We start from the raw sequence: 18,103 nt of genomic DNA, 5'->3' as shown, positions 1-18,103 counted from the left end.
GGTCCCAACTATGGGTTAAATAGAAACCGACGTGAAAACAACAGATATATTCTATTAAAAAAATTTTTCTTCAAAATCTTTGGATTCGGCATTAAATAACCCGAAAAGGGTTGATATGCCGTAAAACAAAAACAACCAACCAACCAATCCAGAGTTCAACAAGATTCATGTAAAGAAAGTCAAAGGTTAAATAAACCAAAACGTTATGAAAATGGCACTCTAGGTGAGAACAGTAGTCCAAAAAATCCAAATAATACAAATATTTTATTTCTTGTTTTTGTAGCCCGTGGAGACGATGCCGAATCCGTATCAAAAACCACCCCAGAAATGCATTCTTTGTCGGCACAAGATCGAACCAGACTACAAGGTAGGCATCTCACTCCATGCACGACAATCAGTATGATTGTTCACCATTATTTATCTCCCTCCTTTTTGTTAGGAGCAAAGTGTAGTATCTGTTTTGATACTAGACTTCATTTTTGCACAAAGACAGCATGCATTCCACCGGTGTGTATGTCATAAGTCAAATACAAATAATCTATATAATTATAAAACTTAAATGACCTTGTAACAATGTATGTAACCCACTTTCCGGTTTACGACATTCAGTTGCGCATGCGCGCATGAATGACCTGCGCACTGAAATATTAACGTTATTATTTCAAAATTATTATTTAACATGGGAAGAGTAAGGTTTAAAATAACTTAAACATACTACAGAAATGAACGAGGTAAAAAAAAAAAAAAAGCAAAAAAAAAAAAGCAGGCAGTATTAACAATTGTTTATTTGGATAATTTAAACACAAAAAAAAACGAAAGAACAATTGGGACGCTGAAATATTAAAGTTATTATTTCGAAATTATTATTTAACATGGGAAGAGTTTTAAATAACTTAAACGTAAGACAAATGAACAAAGTAAAAAAACAGCAGATATATCAAAATTTGATATAATAAGTATTATGGTATCTGTTCAGTGCACATTTACCTATAAGTATGGCCAACCACTTATAATTCAGTAACTGTAAATTTTTTTTTTCAAAAATAATCAATTATAATAAACAAAACGACTCATAGAAATCTATCTATATTCTTTTTTCATTTTAATATACTTTCATGAAAATGTTTCTGTTATGTCAAAAAAAAACCTATTTTCTTTACGTCACAAGTGTCACGCTCATAAATGAATTCCATAGTTAATATAACATACTGACCCAACGGGTTACGGGTAGTCTAGTATATATATATATATATATATATACACATAAAAGGCAAATGCGGCGCGCACATTTTTGTATGTCTAAGAAAGGCTTTTTTTTTTTCGCCGGGCTTCTCGAGGGGGGGGGGTTGTAATATATCTTAGAACTGTTTATATACTGACTAGATTATAATATCTACGATTTACGAATGCATGTTGTGTCTAGATTTATTTTGATCGACTTTTATAAAATTTGCGCTATTCCGTTGTGTCGCGTGTTTATTGGGCTTTTTAGTATAAATAAAGTGAAACTGATGGGATGAAGGTAATTCCTGAGCATTTCCGCTAGGGACATCCTGAAAGCAAATCAGCTTTGATCAATGCGGTGAAAACCGTCATATCAGACAACTGCTATTCATTTGGACTGGCTTTCCACCACCATCTTGGGGAACAAAACAAAATTAAAAAAAAACTGCCTCGATGGCGTGATGTTTGACCTCATTAAATTTACACACCTGTCAGTTAATTTCTTAATGGTTTAATTTCAAACATTATCATTTCCGCTGCCCCTGTAGCGTCGAGGTAAGTCATCACGCTTTTTTTTTTTCCGCCTTCGCCTCAAGGATTCGGGTTACAACCTACCTGTCTACCAAAACTTTTTTTTTTTTTTTTTTTTTTTTTTTTACACTTCCAAACACCTGGGCAATGCCAGGCACCCCCACTAAGAAGTTTTCACATCGTTTTTTTTTTTTTTTTTTTTTCCCCCCCATCACGTTCGCTTTTTTTTTTTTTTTTTTTTTTAAAGAATTTTTAACATTGTTTTTTTTTATATTTAAACAGAGTTATTCCTTCACTTTGTTTTGATTTACCCCCCCCCCCCACACCTGGGCAACGCCAGGTATCCCTGCTAGTAATAAATAAAGAATAAAGGGCAATCAGTAACTCCTCCATTATCAAACAACCAGAAGGTCGCATGCACAGCAACCAAGAAGGCGAAACTGCTTGCCTGCCGATTTGCTTCCAATTTCACCTTAGAGCCAATGAACAACTCCCTTCCAAATTTCCTTATGTGGACTGAAGCCACACTAGATGATGTAAAAATCACTCCTTCTCATGTCTGTGATATCATAAAAAAGTTAGACACTTCCAAAGCGTGTGGGCCTGATCTCGTCCCTGCTATACTAATTAAGAAATGCTCAACTGAGCTAACCCCCATACTTTCCAAGCTCTACAATAAATACCTTGCTGAATCTTGCTTCCCTAATAGCTGGAAGATGGCTTCTGTGGTACTAGTATACAAGAATTCCAGTGAAAGGACTGACCCTCTCAATTCTCACCCTATTAGCCCCCCCCCTTCGCTAAATCTTTGAGATCTTAATTAACCAAGTATTAGTCCACCACCTCACAAAAGCAAATCTTCTCTCTGACAAACCGTATGGATTTAAGCAACGTTGTTCTACTGCAGATATTTTAACAATCATATCTGAACGCATATACCATGTATTGGATAAGGCGAGTGAAGCCAGGGCTGTAGCTCTTGATATATCCGAGGCCTTTTGTCAAAGTCTGGTACAAAGGGCTGCTAATGAAAATTAAATGCTACGGTATAACTAGGCGTATACTAAATATAATTAGATCCTTCTTAAACAATACGACCATCCAGGTTGTCATTGATGGACATACATCCAAACAGCAGAGCATTAATGCGGGAGTATCTCAGGGATCGATGCTTGGACCACTATTATTCCAGATATTCATAAACGACCTCCCTAATAATATTGTATCGGAGATGGGTATATTTGCTGACGATACAATGCTCTACAACATGCATGAGGGAAGAACAGATGTATATAAATCTAAGACAATGGCAGAATCGTTAGAAAATGGCGTCCAGACCGTAGAGGAATAGGGCTGAAAATGGATGGTAACAAATACATTGAGGACATTGCAAAGAAGGTGGGTTCCATCTATCATGCTAGAAGACTACTCACACCTGAGAGTATCCTGTACCTCTACAAGGCTACCATTTGCCCATATATGGAGTATTGTTGCTGAAACATCTGGGCTGGTGCATCTACTGCTAGCCTCTCCCTCTTGGATAGGGTCCAAAAAAGTTGTCCATCTAAATTTTTTTTTTTTTTTTTTTTACATAGGCATTACCACTTATCGAGGCCAAGAGGCCACTCGAGGATAGGGGTTAAAGAGTGTATAGTAGAAATTGGACAATATAGTAATCGTTAATAATGGAAATTCGGTAAATTTGTTAACTTATGTGGAACGGCTCATCAAGACCTTGTTTACGTTAGACTTGAAGACAACCATATTGTAGTCAGCTGGAAAGCAGGAAAACGGAAGACAATTCCACAGGCGTGCAGTTCTAAGAAAGAAGCTTTGTTCATGGAATCTACATTTAGGTTTAGGCACAGATAACGAGTGGGGGGAATTATTGATAGTGTTTTCAGCTAGACGAGTGCTTCTTGTGAAAGTTTGGCGAGGGGGGGTACCATAGACTGAAGCTCAGTCGAACACTTTCCATGAAAATAACGATAAAGCAAACTCGCAACATCTCTTCTGTGAAATAGAGATTGCAGGGAAGAGAAAAGGATATCTCCTATGAGACTACGAAGTCTATTTTTAACTCTATCAAGGCAGGACAAGTCCTTCCTAGCAGCTCCTGCCCAGATGTAGCAACAGTACTCCATCCTTGGACATACCTGGCTCTTATATAGATAGAGAATTGCATCAGCAGTGAGATATCTACTGGATCGATAGAAGGATCCCACCATTTTTCCAGTGGCCTTGGCAACAGATTTGATGTAGGTGTTCCATTTAAGATCAGGAGTAAAGATCAAGCCCAGAAGCTTGTCAAAAGTTGAGGCCTCCTCAAGATGAGAGCCATTCATTTCAACTGATGCCAGATGGGGATCAGAACGTTGATGATGTAGAGAGAGAAGCTCGGTTTTAGATGCATTAAAAGTAACCAGCCACTCCTTTCCCCATTGTACCACTTGCTCAAGATCAGAGGAGAGAGAATCGGAGAGAACTTGGTCATTTACTGACTTAGATGTGCTACCATAGATGGTAGTGCCATTGGCATAAATGTCTACAAATGATGTAAGGATGTGATGTGGTAGATCATTAATGTAGATCAGGAAAAGAGTTGGGCCCAGGATGGACCCCTGAGAGACTCCAGCATTAATACTGTGAGCTTCTGATGTTTGCCCATCAACTACTACTCTTATGAACCTGTCAGAAAGAAATGATTTAATAATTGAGAAGACATTTCCAGCTATACCATAGCTAGAGATCTTGTGAAGTAAACCTTCATGCCATACTCTATCAAGAGCCTTAGATATGTCAAGAGCAATTGCCCGTCAAGATTCGCTAATCCTATGAGATATAACTGTAAGCACATCTGCTGTAGATCTAGCAGAACAGAAACCATATTGCATGTCACTAAGAAGGTTATTTTTGCTGAGATGGTTGATTACTTATCTATTTAACACAGATTCCAGCAACTTACTCATGACGCTCAGGAGACTTGTTGGCCTGAGAGAGGGGATGAGTGATCACCTGAATTTTTAAATACAGGGCATACTGATGAGATTTTCCAGGGTGTTGGAAAGCACTTCTCCTTAAGACAACGTTTAAACAGTTTTGTAAGTATGGGCGCTAGTTCTGGTTGAAGTTTTTTGAGTACTATAATTGGAATACTGTCAGGGCCAGTTGCTTTACTGGAATCAAGGTTTTTGATTAGTTTCGCAACATCACGTACAGATATACGTATATCACATAGCGTGTTTTCTGATACAGGAGAAAATATTGGGGGTTGGCGGCCTTGGTCGTAAAGGGCAGAATTAGCTGCAAAGTTCTTGGCAAAGAGTTTGGCTTTGTCTGATGCTGATGAGATTACCTCAGGTTCATTGATGATAGTTGGGATAGAGCACACGCTTCCGTTCAGGATTCTGTTTGCTATTTGCCAAAACTGGTGGGAACCAAGCCGCTGCTCAGCTATTTTGGACTTAACAGATTGAGCATACAACTCTCTTGCATTCTTTATTACTTTTTTACAATGGTTGCTGGCAGTCCCGAAAGCGGGTTTAGTTTCCATACATCTATTACGTTGGAAGCAGTGGAAAAAGTGATTTCTGTGCGCAATGGCAGAAGCACATTCTGGAGAGAACTATGGCTGGCTGGTAAGTTTTTGCTGGAACTTTTTCAAGGGTATGAAACGGCCTATACCTACAATTAACCATTCCGTCAGGTCTGATACTATAGACGACACATCCTTTTTAAACATGAAACACAGAGGTAGATCCGATATAAATGTACGGAAACTATCCCAGTCAGCCATAGTGTATCGATATACTGTACGATGGAGAGGTACATCTGGGGACTTATTATGTTTCATTTTTATCTTAATTGAAGCAACAGAGTGGTCAGAAAGTCCAAAGAGGAGACAGAACAGAAACTGAACATAGTTCAGGGCAAGTTGTGAGAAAAAGATCTAGTAGACTCGCATACTGTCCGTCATTGTCGAGCACACGGGTGGGTTCATGAACAATCTGAGTGAGGTCACAAACAATGGAGAAATCATGACAGAACCTCTCCTCATCATCGGTCTTGTTTGAGTTGGTCAACTATTCCACATTGTGAACATTGAAGTCTCCACATACGTGAATGTTAGCTGAACGATAAGCAGATAGGATGTGGTCAATTTGCTCAGATATGCTTTTAAAGATAGTAACTCCGCTGGTGTGGGGGTGATAGAGAGTAAATATAAATGCAGTAGTGTGAGATAGTGCAACCCAGAAAGTACATAGAGGGTAAGTTAGGATCTTCTCTGGGGATGTCTCTACCACATGGAAAACCATCTTTTATTTAGACACATATTCCATGCCCGTGGCAATCGATTCCACTTTGTCGACTTAACTCCAAACCCTGTCCCATCACCACAATGTTGCATCTTTGTGCCTGTTTTACAAATATTTTAATGGAATGTGCTCTGATGAACTTGTTTCACTTGTACCCCCTCGATATACATATCCCCGATAAACCCGCTTAGCAACAAAATCACACCTCTTCACTGTTGAGGTTCCTAAATGCCAGAAAGATTTCTACTCTAATAGTTTCTTCCCTCAAGCAGCTAGACTTTGGAATCCTCTTCCTGCTACCTGCTTCCCTGATATGTAGAAGTTTAAATGTAACGTAAACCAACATCTTGTTAATCTTTCCTAGACATGATCCCTAATAGTAGCCCCTTATGTTCAAGTGGCTACATGCCTTGTTAGGGGTGAATGTAAGTAAAAAAAAAAAAAATGGAACAATTTAATAAATGTGTAATATTTATTTCTTGTAACTGTAAACTATTTTTGGTTCTCCGATTTATTGGAGAGGGACCTATGTTTTCAGTGGTCAACTCAAATATACATGTGTTAAGGTTTGAAACTGCATAGTTATCCATTTACACTGGCATTCGGCATCCACAAGGGCTCAAAAGAGGTAAAAAAACGTTCCAAAATGGCCAAAAATGATACTTTTTGCTCCATAGCGTTTTATCCATCCATTAGATTTTCCTGAAACTTAGCCAAAATGTGGAGACTATTGTTCGTAATATAAATTCAGTATAGGTGACCTTGGCAAAATTCTGGTTTGCATCCATCTGGGACTTTTAGGGCTAAAAAACATGCCTTTTTGGAGCTCTTTATTCATATTACTACAAAACTTGATATGTATGTCTGTATAGTGGTTTTCCATGATGCTGAATTCAAATATACATGTCTTGAGGTGTGAAACTACACCATTTGTCCATGTTCACTGGAATTCGGCATTTCCAGGAGCTCAAAAGGGGTCACAAGTGCCCCAAAATTGCAAAAAAAAAAAAAGAAAACATTCTAAAAAGTAAAATATATTATTAAAAAGTATCATTCTTATATCAAACTATTTCTACTACTACTAATGATAATACTAATACTACTACTCAGAGTTGATGCCTCAATTTAGTCTCGAAAGACAAAAGATGCCCCCCTGTAGGGGCAGCTGCGCATGTAATTATGAGGCAAGTCTTGTGCAATCCCTAATCACACCTGATAAAAATAATAATACTATTGAATAATAATGATAATAAATCTCTCTCTTCATCTCCGTCATCTTTTAGGAAACTTCAAATACTACTACTACTAATAATAATAATAATACTAATACTAATTCGTCTAAGAATGTGATAAATTTATTCAGTTAAAATATCTCTTTGAAGATGTTTTGTCGGGATACAAAATCATCTATCACTGTCTAAAGAACAGGGGAAGTAATCCAAGAATGAAATGCCATGGCAAGATTTTAAATTTGGAGATCTTAAGTACACCTAAAAAAATAATAGTTACTTCCCTTGGATGGAAGGAACGAGGTTTATCGTCCTTTGAGAGAAGCGGTTTGTCATGACAATTTCGAACGTAGATAAAATCCATCTCGCATCACGCATCACAGACTTTAATCATCACGCATCCAACAGCTACCATTTAATCTGTAAGTTGTTGAATAAATCTCTTACTAACCAAACTCAGCATTGCTTAACTTTGGTCATTTAAAGAGAACCGGTGCTAATCTGACTGTCCCAGTGGTGTCTACGCTGGCAGGATTTACCCAAAGTATTTCTTTAAACCTCAGAGATTTCTACCTCGATCTTCTGGTGATGTTCGCTTGTACTTCTGTTAGGTATAACCTAAAAATAAAAATAATAGAGTTATTTCCCTTGGACCGAAGAAGGGAGAGTTATTGCCCTTGAAGTATAAGACATATCTGCCATGAGAGTTTGAGAGGTAAACAATCATTACGCACCCAACAGGTTTAATCTTTTCATTTTCTTGTTTATTTCCTGCAGAATGTCCAACTGTTGAGTCAGTTTGTTTCTCCGTACACGGGACAGATATTTAATCGCGCAATAACGGGTCTGTGCATTCCAATGCAGAGGAAAGTTGCCAGGTCAATCATCACGGCACAAAGATTTCGTGAGTATTTGTTTGTTTCTTCCCGATCTTTTTTTTTTTTTTTTTTTTTTTTTGAGATGGACATTTTTTCTTCCGAATGAGTAATTAAAAAACTACACAGTGTTATGTCCTCCCCACCAATCCCAAAATGCGATTAGTTATAAATTAAAAGCATTGCATTTTTGTTTAATTACTTCAGACAAGGCATGAAGCCACTTGATGTAAGAAGCTAACAAGAATGAAAGATGATTATCGCAAGTATAGGAGATGCCTAGTGACCCTAATCTTCAAAAGACCAAGTTTGGTAAGGAGGAAAACAGTGAGCAGGAAGGGAGTTCCACAACCTTGCAGTCGTTGGAAAGAAGCTACTAGAATAGGAAGCTGTGTTACAATGAGGTATTAAAACAGTGAACTGATGGAGACTACTAGATGAATGAGTCAAACGAGCTGGAAAAAAGGAAGCAGAGATTTTTTTTTTACAAAGGAATCACCACTTATCAAGGCCCAGAGGTCACTCAAGGATAAAGGTTAAAGAGTGTAGAGTAGTCAAAGGGACAATATCATAGTGATCGTTAGAAGTGTAAATATGGTAAATTGGATTACTTAAGGGGAACGGCTCATCAAGAACTTGTTTACGTTGGACTTGAAAACGAGTTAGCTGGAAAACAGGCAAACAGAAGAGAGTTCCACAAGCGTGCAGTTCTAAGAAAGAAACTTTGTTCATGGAATCTACATTTAGGTTTAGGCACAGATAAAGAGTGGGGGAAATTATTAATGTTTTCAGCTAGACAAGTGTTTCTCTTGAATGTTTGGCAAGGGGGGGCATAAATTGGAGCTCAGATGAGCACTTGCCATGAAAATAACGATAAAGCAGAGACAGGCTTGCAATGTCTACTTTGAACTCTGTCAAGGCAGGATAAGGTCTTTCTAGAAGCTCCTGCCCAGATGTGGCAACAATACTCCATCCTTGGACATACCTGGCTTTTATATAGGTAGAGAATTGCATCAGCAGGAAGACATCTACTGGATCGATAGAAGGATCCCTTCAATTTTCCAGTGACCTTGGCAATGGATTTGATGTATGTGTTCCATTCAGATCAGGAGTAAAGGTGAAGCCCAGAAGCTTGTTAAAACATGGAGCCTCCTCAAGACAAGAGCCATTCATTTAAATTGATGCCAGATAGGGATTGATGTTGATGATGTAAAGATAGAAGCTTGGTTTTAAATGCATTAAATGTAAAATAGATCAGAAGATTTTAAAGAACACAATGACATAATCTATAATATACATTTCAACTGTCTGTGTGTATGTTTGTATGTCCGCTAAAAACTTTTGTCATCTGCATGAACCTGTTATCATTAAAAAAGCGATCTCTCGGATAAATGATATCGAAAAATTATAAAAAAATCGTTGTAGAAATGTTGTTTTGTTTGAGAGGGGGCAGGTAAAAATGTTGTTTTTGTTTGAGAGGGGTCAGGTAAAAATGTTGTTTTTGTTTGAGAGGGGGCAGGTAAAAATGTTGTTTTTGTTTGAGAGGGGGCAGGTAAAAATGTTGTTTTTGTTTGAGAGGGGTCAGGTAAAAATGTTGTTTTTGTTTGAGAGGGGTCAGGTAAAAATGTTGTTTTTGTTTGAGAGGGGTCAGGTAAAAATGTTGTTTTTGTTTGAGAGGGGTCAGGTAAAAATGTTGTTTTTGTTTGAGAGGGGTCAGGTAAAAATGTTGTTTTTGTTTGAGAGGGGTCAGGTAAAAATGTTGTTTTTGTTTGAGAGGGGGCAGGTAAGAATGTTGTTTTTGTTTGAGAGGGGTCAGGTAAAAATGTTGTTTTTGTTTGAGAGGGGTCAGGTAAAAATGTTGTTTTTGTTTGAGAGGGGTCAGGTAAAAATGTTGTTTTTGTTTGAGAGGGGTCAGGTAAAAATGTTGTTTTTGTTTGAGAGGGGTCAGGTAAAAATGTTGTTTTTGTTTGAGAGGGGTCAGGTAAAAATGTTGTTTTTGTTTGAGAGGGGGCAGGTAAAAATGTTGTTTTTGTTTGAGAGGGGACAGGTAAAAATGTTGTTTTTGTTTGAGAGGGGACAGGTAAAAATGTTGTTTTGTTTTAGAGGGGGCAGGTAAAAATGTTCGTTTCAAAGTTTGTTAATCATGCATGCATGAACATCGATTCATTGTTTCATTTTAAAAAGCTAAATTTGCTACCTCACAACATCTGCGTCAACATGGTTTGATTGATAACGTGTTCAACTTAACTTTTGCAAATTTGTGTCCAGTACGTGGCATTTTTTTTTTTTGTTACCTCACAACATCTGTCATCATAGTTTGATTGATAACGTGCTTTTTTTTTTTTTTTTTTTTTTTTTTTTAAATTTTTGCAAGTTCGCATCCAGCATGCAGCATTTTTTTGCTAATCAAATTACAGGTATGTTTCTGCAATTTTTCAAGACCCTTCAAATAGAACATGATAGAGAATAGTCTAACAGGAGAGTAAATGTTTAGAGTGTGTGATACATTTATTAAAATGTATAATAAATTATTTTATTGATTTTGAACCGAGAGGAGATATATTTTCAGTATATTTTATTCACCGGACCATTTTTTGTGCCAAAAGGATTCGATTCACGTCTGCTCGGTCACATTTTGTAAACAAAACAGAAGAAAAAAAGGGAAGGAGGAGGCCTGCGAACAGGAGGAGAAGGGAGAGACAGAGATACTGTGAACGAAGAGTGTAAAAGGAAAGAGAAAAGAAAGATAGAGAGAAATAAGAGAGGGAAACTGTGTAGAGAAAGAGAGAGGTAGATCGTATAGAGAGAGAGGGGCCTGAAAACAGTTGTCAACAGGTAGTGGAGCCTCGCGCTTCAAAGCGATAAGACGTAAGTCAGCGAAGGTCGGGTTAGCGAAGCCGGGGAAAGGCGACGAGGTTGTAGTGGCGTCGCGGAGGTAAATATCAACGACATCATCTGATGATCAGCGGTCAAAGTTAAAATATTGACTGAATAAAAGAATGAATGCAGCGAAGGAAGGATCCATAGAGCAGTGAAATTTTTACTATAAACCAAGGACTTTGATGAGCTTTGGAAACAAATATTTGGAGCAATTAACACGCACGCGCGTAATGAAACATAAATCATCTGAAGGACAAAAATATGAAAATTAACCTGTACGCGCGTAATCAAACATAAACAATTTACAGGAAAGAAATATATATAAAAAAAAAAAAGGAGATGAAAGAAAGGTCGCATTATAAAGGACATTAAGTGAGTTTTTCAATCAAAACTTTCATTTCTCCAACATTTCTCTCTCACCCTAGAACCTGTATCTAATTGAACAGACGATTCCTTGTTTTATGTGAACATTGACTGTTAATATATTTTTCTCTCGGTAGAATTCAAATCATTTCATTTAGTTAGGCATATTTAATTTTCTTTTCTTGAATTGAATTGAATTTTATTTTATTTGATTTTTATATACATAAGTTTGTTAATTTTTCGATGATATTTGTCCTCGTTATTTCTTATGTGATTTCGTTGTCCAATACATTTCATTTTATTGTTGTCTTCGGGATGGTTGTCCCATTCCCTTAACACATTATCAAGGAACCTGGGAAACTTTATTTTTTTTTTATATATTTCGTTACGTCACCCATCTCTACCGTCCCCAGTAGGATTGGGATACGTCGTAACAAGTGATATAGAGAAGCGACTTTGCGAGGCGCAGAAAAAGCAATGGATCTAATATATGGACTCCATGAAAGATTTGATGAGAAAGAAAGGCCATTAACTTAAAAATGCCATCACCTCCAGACTTTTACAACCGAGGCATCAAAAGAGGTAAAAGTGCACGGAGAATGCTGGTGACCATGTAGAAGAGTAAATTCCGGAGCACAATAAAGTCGCTCGTTTTAATGGTACCACTCCTGTCTTCGTAGATCTTACACATTTTAGTTAAAAAATGGGAGGCCTTACTTTTGGAATGCCCATTGTATAAAAACATAACAATTAAATAAATTTTAACAACGTTAATAGAAATACGGAATATGTTCGGGTCTTTTGTTTCTCTTGAGTTTTTTTTGTTTTTGTTTTTTTGTGTGTCAATCACTGCATGTAAGCAGTTGCCAATGTGAGAGGCATTTTGTGCTCCAGCCGTTGTTACTATTTGAGCTGTTGTCAGATGCATAAGAAATAGAAGAGACGTTGCGAGCCTATCCTTGTTTTATCGTTATTTCCATGGCAGGTGCTCGTCTGAACTCCAATCTCTGGTCCTCCCTCGCCAATCCTTCACGAAAAACACCCGTCTAGCTGAATCCACTGTGAAAAATTTCCCCCACTCTTTATCTGTGCCTAAATCAAAACGTGGATTCCATGAACAAAGCTTCTTTCTTAGAACTGCACGCCTGTGGAACTCTGTTCCGTCTGCCTGCTTCCCACCTGACTACAACTTGGATGTCTTCAAGTCTAACGTTAACAAATTCCTTATGAACCGCCCTCTTAAGTAAACCATTAAATCTTCACACTAACGTAATATACTTGCAATAACCCTTATTCCTGAGTGGCTTCCAGGCCTTGATAAATGGTGACCACCGTTTAAAAAAAAAAAAAAAAAAGAAATATTTCAAAATTTACTGACTTTAATGTATAAATGTGTGTTTGCGCATGCTTACAAGAGAATTTTAACTCGACTAACACCTGCCAAGTTCCAATTTTTAACAATTTTGACGACCCCCCCCCCCCGTTAGCAGTTATTTTTACCAGCTAAAATCCATAAAAGAACTGTCCATAAAAATGCAGTCATTTGACCTGCCTCACGCCACTCTGCAACTTTGCATCTCTTCTGAGATGCAGTTTGAAAAAAATGGAGACAAATAGATAGACTGAATAGTATTTTTTATTATTGGAATCTTTTGAAATGAGTAATTTGTATATTTATTTGTTTGTTTATTCCCCTGGCCTTCGTCAGTTGGTTAACCGCGACGGGATAGGAAGGCTGAATCTTAACTGCATCCTCAGCAATTACTGCTTTCCATAGTTGTCGTCATCTCCCCATGTTTTGGCCAACTAATTCTCTTGCCGGCTTTAGGTACGATTGAAATGGCCATCGTCAGACAATAGAGATTCAATGTCTCTATCCATTACACCATGGGCCCAGAAAGGCAATAAAGATTGTGAAACAATGAAACAACACGCTATGCAGATGAGAATAACAGTCCGCAAATAAATAACAGACAGACATCATGAGTTTTATAAGTAACTAGCCTGGGTGCCTGATGTTGCCCGGATGTTTGGAGGTGTGTGTTGAGCAAAAAAAAAAAAAAAAAATTTGGTAGTAGGCAGGTAGGCTCGAACGCGTACCGCGAAGGAGGAAAAGAACATGAAAAAAAAGTGACGTGTTTGCTGTTGCACCCATCGCCAAAACGGAAGTGACGAATGTTTAAATTAAGGCTAGTCAATTGAAAAGAGGGGATAACTTTTGAAAATATCGACGAAAAATCGACCACTCCCTGTAGAAAAGTGCCCAGAAAAGTGAAGGAATTAATGTTTTTTAGCCAATTTTTTGATATTTGTCGTCTGAAGGGTCGAGCTTCAAAATGATACCGATCTCGTGAAAATCTGTCGCCTCTGTCAAAAGTTTAAGGCAGACAGACATACATACATACATACAGACATGCATACATTTAAACAGACAAGGTGAGATTTATATTATAGATGATTCCCATTTTTATTGTCTTTTTTTTTTTATGTTTTAATTAAATTTTTTACATTTGTCCAAACTTTGTTTTTCATTTATTTATGACTTTCTTTATTTCTTTTTTTGCAAAGGTTTGATGCCGTTATTTTACAAGAATTTGCGTTATGTGAATGATCCGAAGTTGTTCAATCCGTTTCGACCATCGCGGGTGAGGAAGACGAATAACTGACCAACTTGGTCAAATGTGGAATTCCCTTCCAGTCAACTTGGACTCTTTGCTTGTGAATGCCTATTTCAGATAATTTTTTTTTTTTTTTTTTTTGTCAACATGATATGCAGCGGTTATTACTTGTGAGTGGAGCATTTCTATTGAAAGAATTTTATTTCCAAAATTATTTATTTTATTAAAAATTGAAAAAAGTCTTTTTAGTGTTTCATTTATTTTTTTTTATTGAATTACGGTTTTTGGTCCTCCGACAAAAGGAGGGTGGACCTGTAAATTCACCCTTGCCCGTTTGTCTGTCCGCACTTTTCTCAATAACTACGCTTTAGAATTTTTTGAAATTTTGTACAAACATTAGACATGATGAGTAAAAAAGTAACAGAATGGATTTTCTTGTATTGTATGGGTGTCATCTGTACTAAGCATTTAACCATCAACCTCCGGAAGAGTGAAACTTACAAACTAATATAACCAAATACTTTATTCACTACACAAGGTGTCCTTGCAAGTTAGATCAACTGAAACGTTGAGAAAATAAGCATTCATGAAACCTGGCCAGTGAGGATATGTGTTGCATGAAGAGACATGATATGAGAATGACAAAATAGATATGAGTTAAATTCCAGCTCTGTCCCCCGATATTGACAAATGCTTGTTGCGGGCCTGTCAGCTAATTTCCATATCATTTTTCTCCATGCAACACATGTCCTCATCCCTCATGTTGATCAGTCCATTTCCCCCATCTGCTCTGAGCAAGAACCCGTGTTCTGTTGGATCAAACTCACAACTGTTATCAACTATGATTATTGTAAATCATCGTGAACCCAAGACTGTTTGTAAAGTGTTGTAAGCTGTTGCAAAACTCATTGACACTTCTAGAACACACACATGCACATACACATACCAAGGTCTCATGTATGATATGAAAAGAAACTGGAACCTAAAGGGGATATCGATCATACCAGTTATCATAGGTGCCACAGGACTTATGAAGAAGAACCTGAAGTCCTACCTAACTAATATTCCTGGTGAACCAAGTGCAAAAGAGATTCAGACAATTGCACTTAAGGGAACAGCGAGGATACTAAAAAGAGCTCTCGGTTGGTTTCAATAAAAAAGCGGGGCAATGTTGGCAGCTGGTTTGGCTGCCCCATACCCGGCATTACAATCTTCAAAGGAAGAAAAATAATAAAAAAAAAAAAAAACAAAAAAAATATATATGTATATATATATATATATACGTGCACACACTCACACATATATATATATACACACACACACAGTTGTTCCTATTTTAGCTCCCTTTTGTCTATCTTGGTGAACAACTTCCTATACCATTGTTCTACTGATAAACCTATTCCCCCCCCCTTTTTTTTTTTTAAATTCCCACCACTTTTAAAAAAATTTTTTTATTACATTTTCACCCCAAACAAGGCACATTGCCACTTCGGTGTAGGGGGCTACTATCAGGGGCAACAACTACTGGCGTACTATGTAGGGATTTGGGCAGCAAGATGTCGGTTCACGTTACACTTGAACTTCTGCACGTCAGCACTGTTGGGGAAGCAGGGACCTGGAATGGAATTCCAAAGTTTAGCGCTTCTGGGGAAGAAACTATTGGAGTAGAAAGATCTTTTACATCTAGGGATCTCTACAGTGTGGGGGTGGGATTTAGCAGCCTGTCGGGTTCGTCGAGGGTGCTCACGTCATGGGGGCACAAGTGCTTGCAGTTCGTCAGAGCATTCACCATTATAATACTTGTAGAAAAGGCAGAGGGACGCAACATTTCGTCGATGGGACAGAGGCTGAAGCTTAGATTCAGGGCCTATCAGGTTTGTGACTCTCTTTTGAACCTTGTCAAGGAGCGAGAGACTAGTAGCAAATGCACCAGCCCAAATGTGACAGAAATACTCCATACATGGGCGAATGGTGGCCTTACAGAGGTACAGGATACTTTCTGGTGATAGTAGTTGTCTAGCACGGTAGAGAGAGCCCACCATTCTTGCAGCGGCCCTGGCAATGCCTTCAATATAATTGTTCCAACTCATGTTTCCTGTGAACGTTAGGCCAAGGAGTTTGAAAGATGTACTCTCAGATAAAGAGTCGTTGGCCATTGCTATAGGTGGTAGAGGGTTTCTTGTAATTATTGAATGAAACTAGTTTAGTCTTGGCGGCATTGAACGTGACCAACCATTTTTGTCCCCATTCCACTGCAGATTGGAGGTCTTCCTCTAGTGTTTCTGCCATTTCTTTAGAAATGTGTTCATTCGTCTTCCTGTCTTGCCTGCTATAGAGTGTAGTGTCATCAGCATATATACCCATCTCAGAGGCAAGAGTATATTCCCCACACCCAAATGTTAGGAATTCAGAGAGAAAGAGAAAAGGAAAATGACAAATCAAAAGTTTATCAACAGAACGTTTATAAACGAGATAAACGTTTGTGAATTTTTGAGATGAGGATTGGTTATTTGTATTATTTGGATTCTCCGGACGACTGTTCTTATCCTGAAGCATTTTCACAACATTCCTTTTTTTTTTTTTTTTTTTTTTTTTTCTTTCTCCTTTTTTACACAGGAATCACCACTTATCAAGGCCTAGATGCCACTCAAGGATAAGGGTTAATAAGTGTACAGTAGTGATGAATAGGACAATGACGTAGTAATCGTGTAAATTTGGTAAATTGGATTACTTAAGGGGAACAGCTCATCAAGAACTTGTTTACATGTGACTTGAAAACGATCATATTGTAATCAGCCAGAAAGCAGGCAAATGGAAGGGAGTTCCACAGGTGTGCAAGGCACGGATAAAGAGTGGGAGAACCTCTAACCTTCTTTAGTTGTATCTTGTCAAACACGGAGAATCTACATGGAATTTCAAACGGAACCTTTTATTTACTTGACGGAGGTAGTATGCTCTTGTTCTGTCAGCAATGACTGGATAGAGGTCCTAAGTACCTGCGGACGCATGGCGCAATGGTCAAAGTACTTGGAAAAAATTCAGCTGTAAAGTGATATTCTACTTGAAGGTTCAATCCTCAGTGTGGGGAATGAAACAATGCATCAGTGAATGCAAGTGTCTTCAACCGTCACAAAACCCACAACCACATTCAGAACTGCCTGTAAAATCTGTGTGTGTGTGTGTATATATATATATATATATATATATATATATATATATAATCTCATTCAAACATTACTGCATTTGAATAAATGGTTAAGTAGCAGTTTTAGTCATTTAGAACTGCTTTAGAGCTTCACCGCTCACTCATTTATATTGTGAAAAAAAAATGTTCAATTTTTGTTCAGTTAAACAAAAGTTATGAATTTTCTTGTGTTCAAAATTATCATTCAACCACGGTAGTGGTTGAATATATGCTTAAGTCCGAAATTGAATGAATCGAGACACATTCAAACCCCCACCACTAATTCCGTTCGCAACCAAATTTCAAACAGGTTATATAGTTGGATAGAACACCTCATTAGCTACATTTTGAAAAAAAAATTTCGAAAACTGGTTCAGTAGAAAAAAAGTTACAACAAAATATCTGGGTTCACAAACAGGAGAGTAAGTACATAAGTGACTAACGCTTTTTTATTTTGCATAACTTTTTTTGTATATAAATATTTTTTATTGCGATTTTACCAATATTACATGTTAGCGTAACGGTTAGAGTACCGGGGGTTGGTGGAAAGATTTTAGGTTCAATCCCGTGTATCGTTTTTTTTTTTATAATTAAAAAACCGAACTTTTTTTAATAACTAATTTTTTTTTAACTCTCCTTATGATTTTATAGCAAAGAATGGTGAATTTATCGATTAAAAATATTAGTGAATTCTATGATATACATATTCTTTGAATGAACTCAAATTTTTCGTTATCACATTTGATGAAAAATGTAGTCCCATTTTGGCAATGTGTCTGACCAATGATGCTTTTGAACCCGTGACCAGCACTGCGATGTCATCAGCATCAGCCTGGGCATAAATATTCCTATTTTTAAACTCCTTTAAAAGAGGATTCAGCAT

The 18,103-nt window shown here is 37.4% G+C and overlaps 1 protein-coding gene across 1 annotated transcript in view; it reads left to right on the top strand.

Annotated features, from left to right (window-relative positions):
* Positions 1-14,278, top strand: part of LOC145266952 (small ribosomal subunit protein bS18m-like) — a 29,288-nt gene extending 15,010 nt beyond the window's left edge. The window contains exons 3-5 of the mRNA XM_080122775.1: positions 284-367; positions 8,078-8,204; positions 13,987-14,278. Coding sequence (XP_079978901.1) covers positions 284-367; positions 8,078-8,204; positions 13,987-14,084 — 309 coding nt within the window. The 3' untranslated portion in view covers positions 14,085-14,278. The remainder of the gene's footprint in view (positions 1-283; positions 368-8,077; positions 8,205-13,986) is intronic.
* The last annotated feature ends 3,825 nt before the right edge of the window (positions 14,279-18,103 follow it).

This window comes from Euprymna scolopes, chromosome 42 (assembly GCF_053919585.1).
Source record: "Euprymna scolopes isolate OS-2025 chromosome 42, ASM5391958v1, whole genome shotgun sequence".
Taxonomy (NCBI): domain Eukaryota; kingdom Metazoa; phylum Mollusca; class Cephalopoda; order Sepiida; family Sepiolidae; genus Euprymna; species Euprymna scolopes.
Note: the sequence above shows the minus strand (reverse complement) of the source record. Positions and strands in the feature narration are given on the sequence as shown.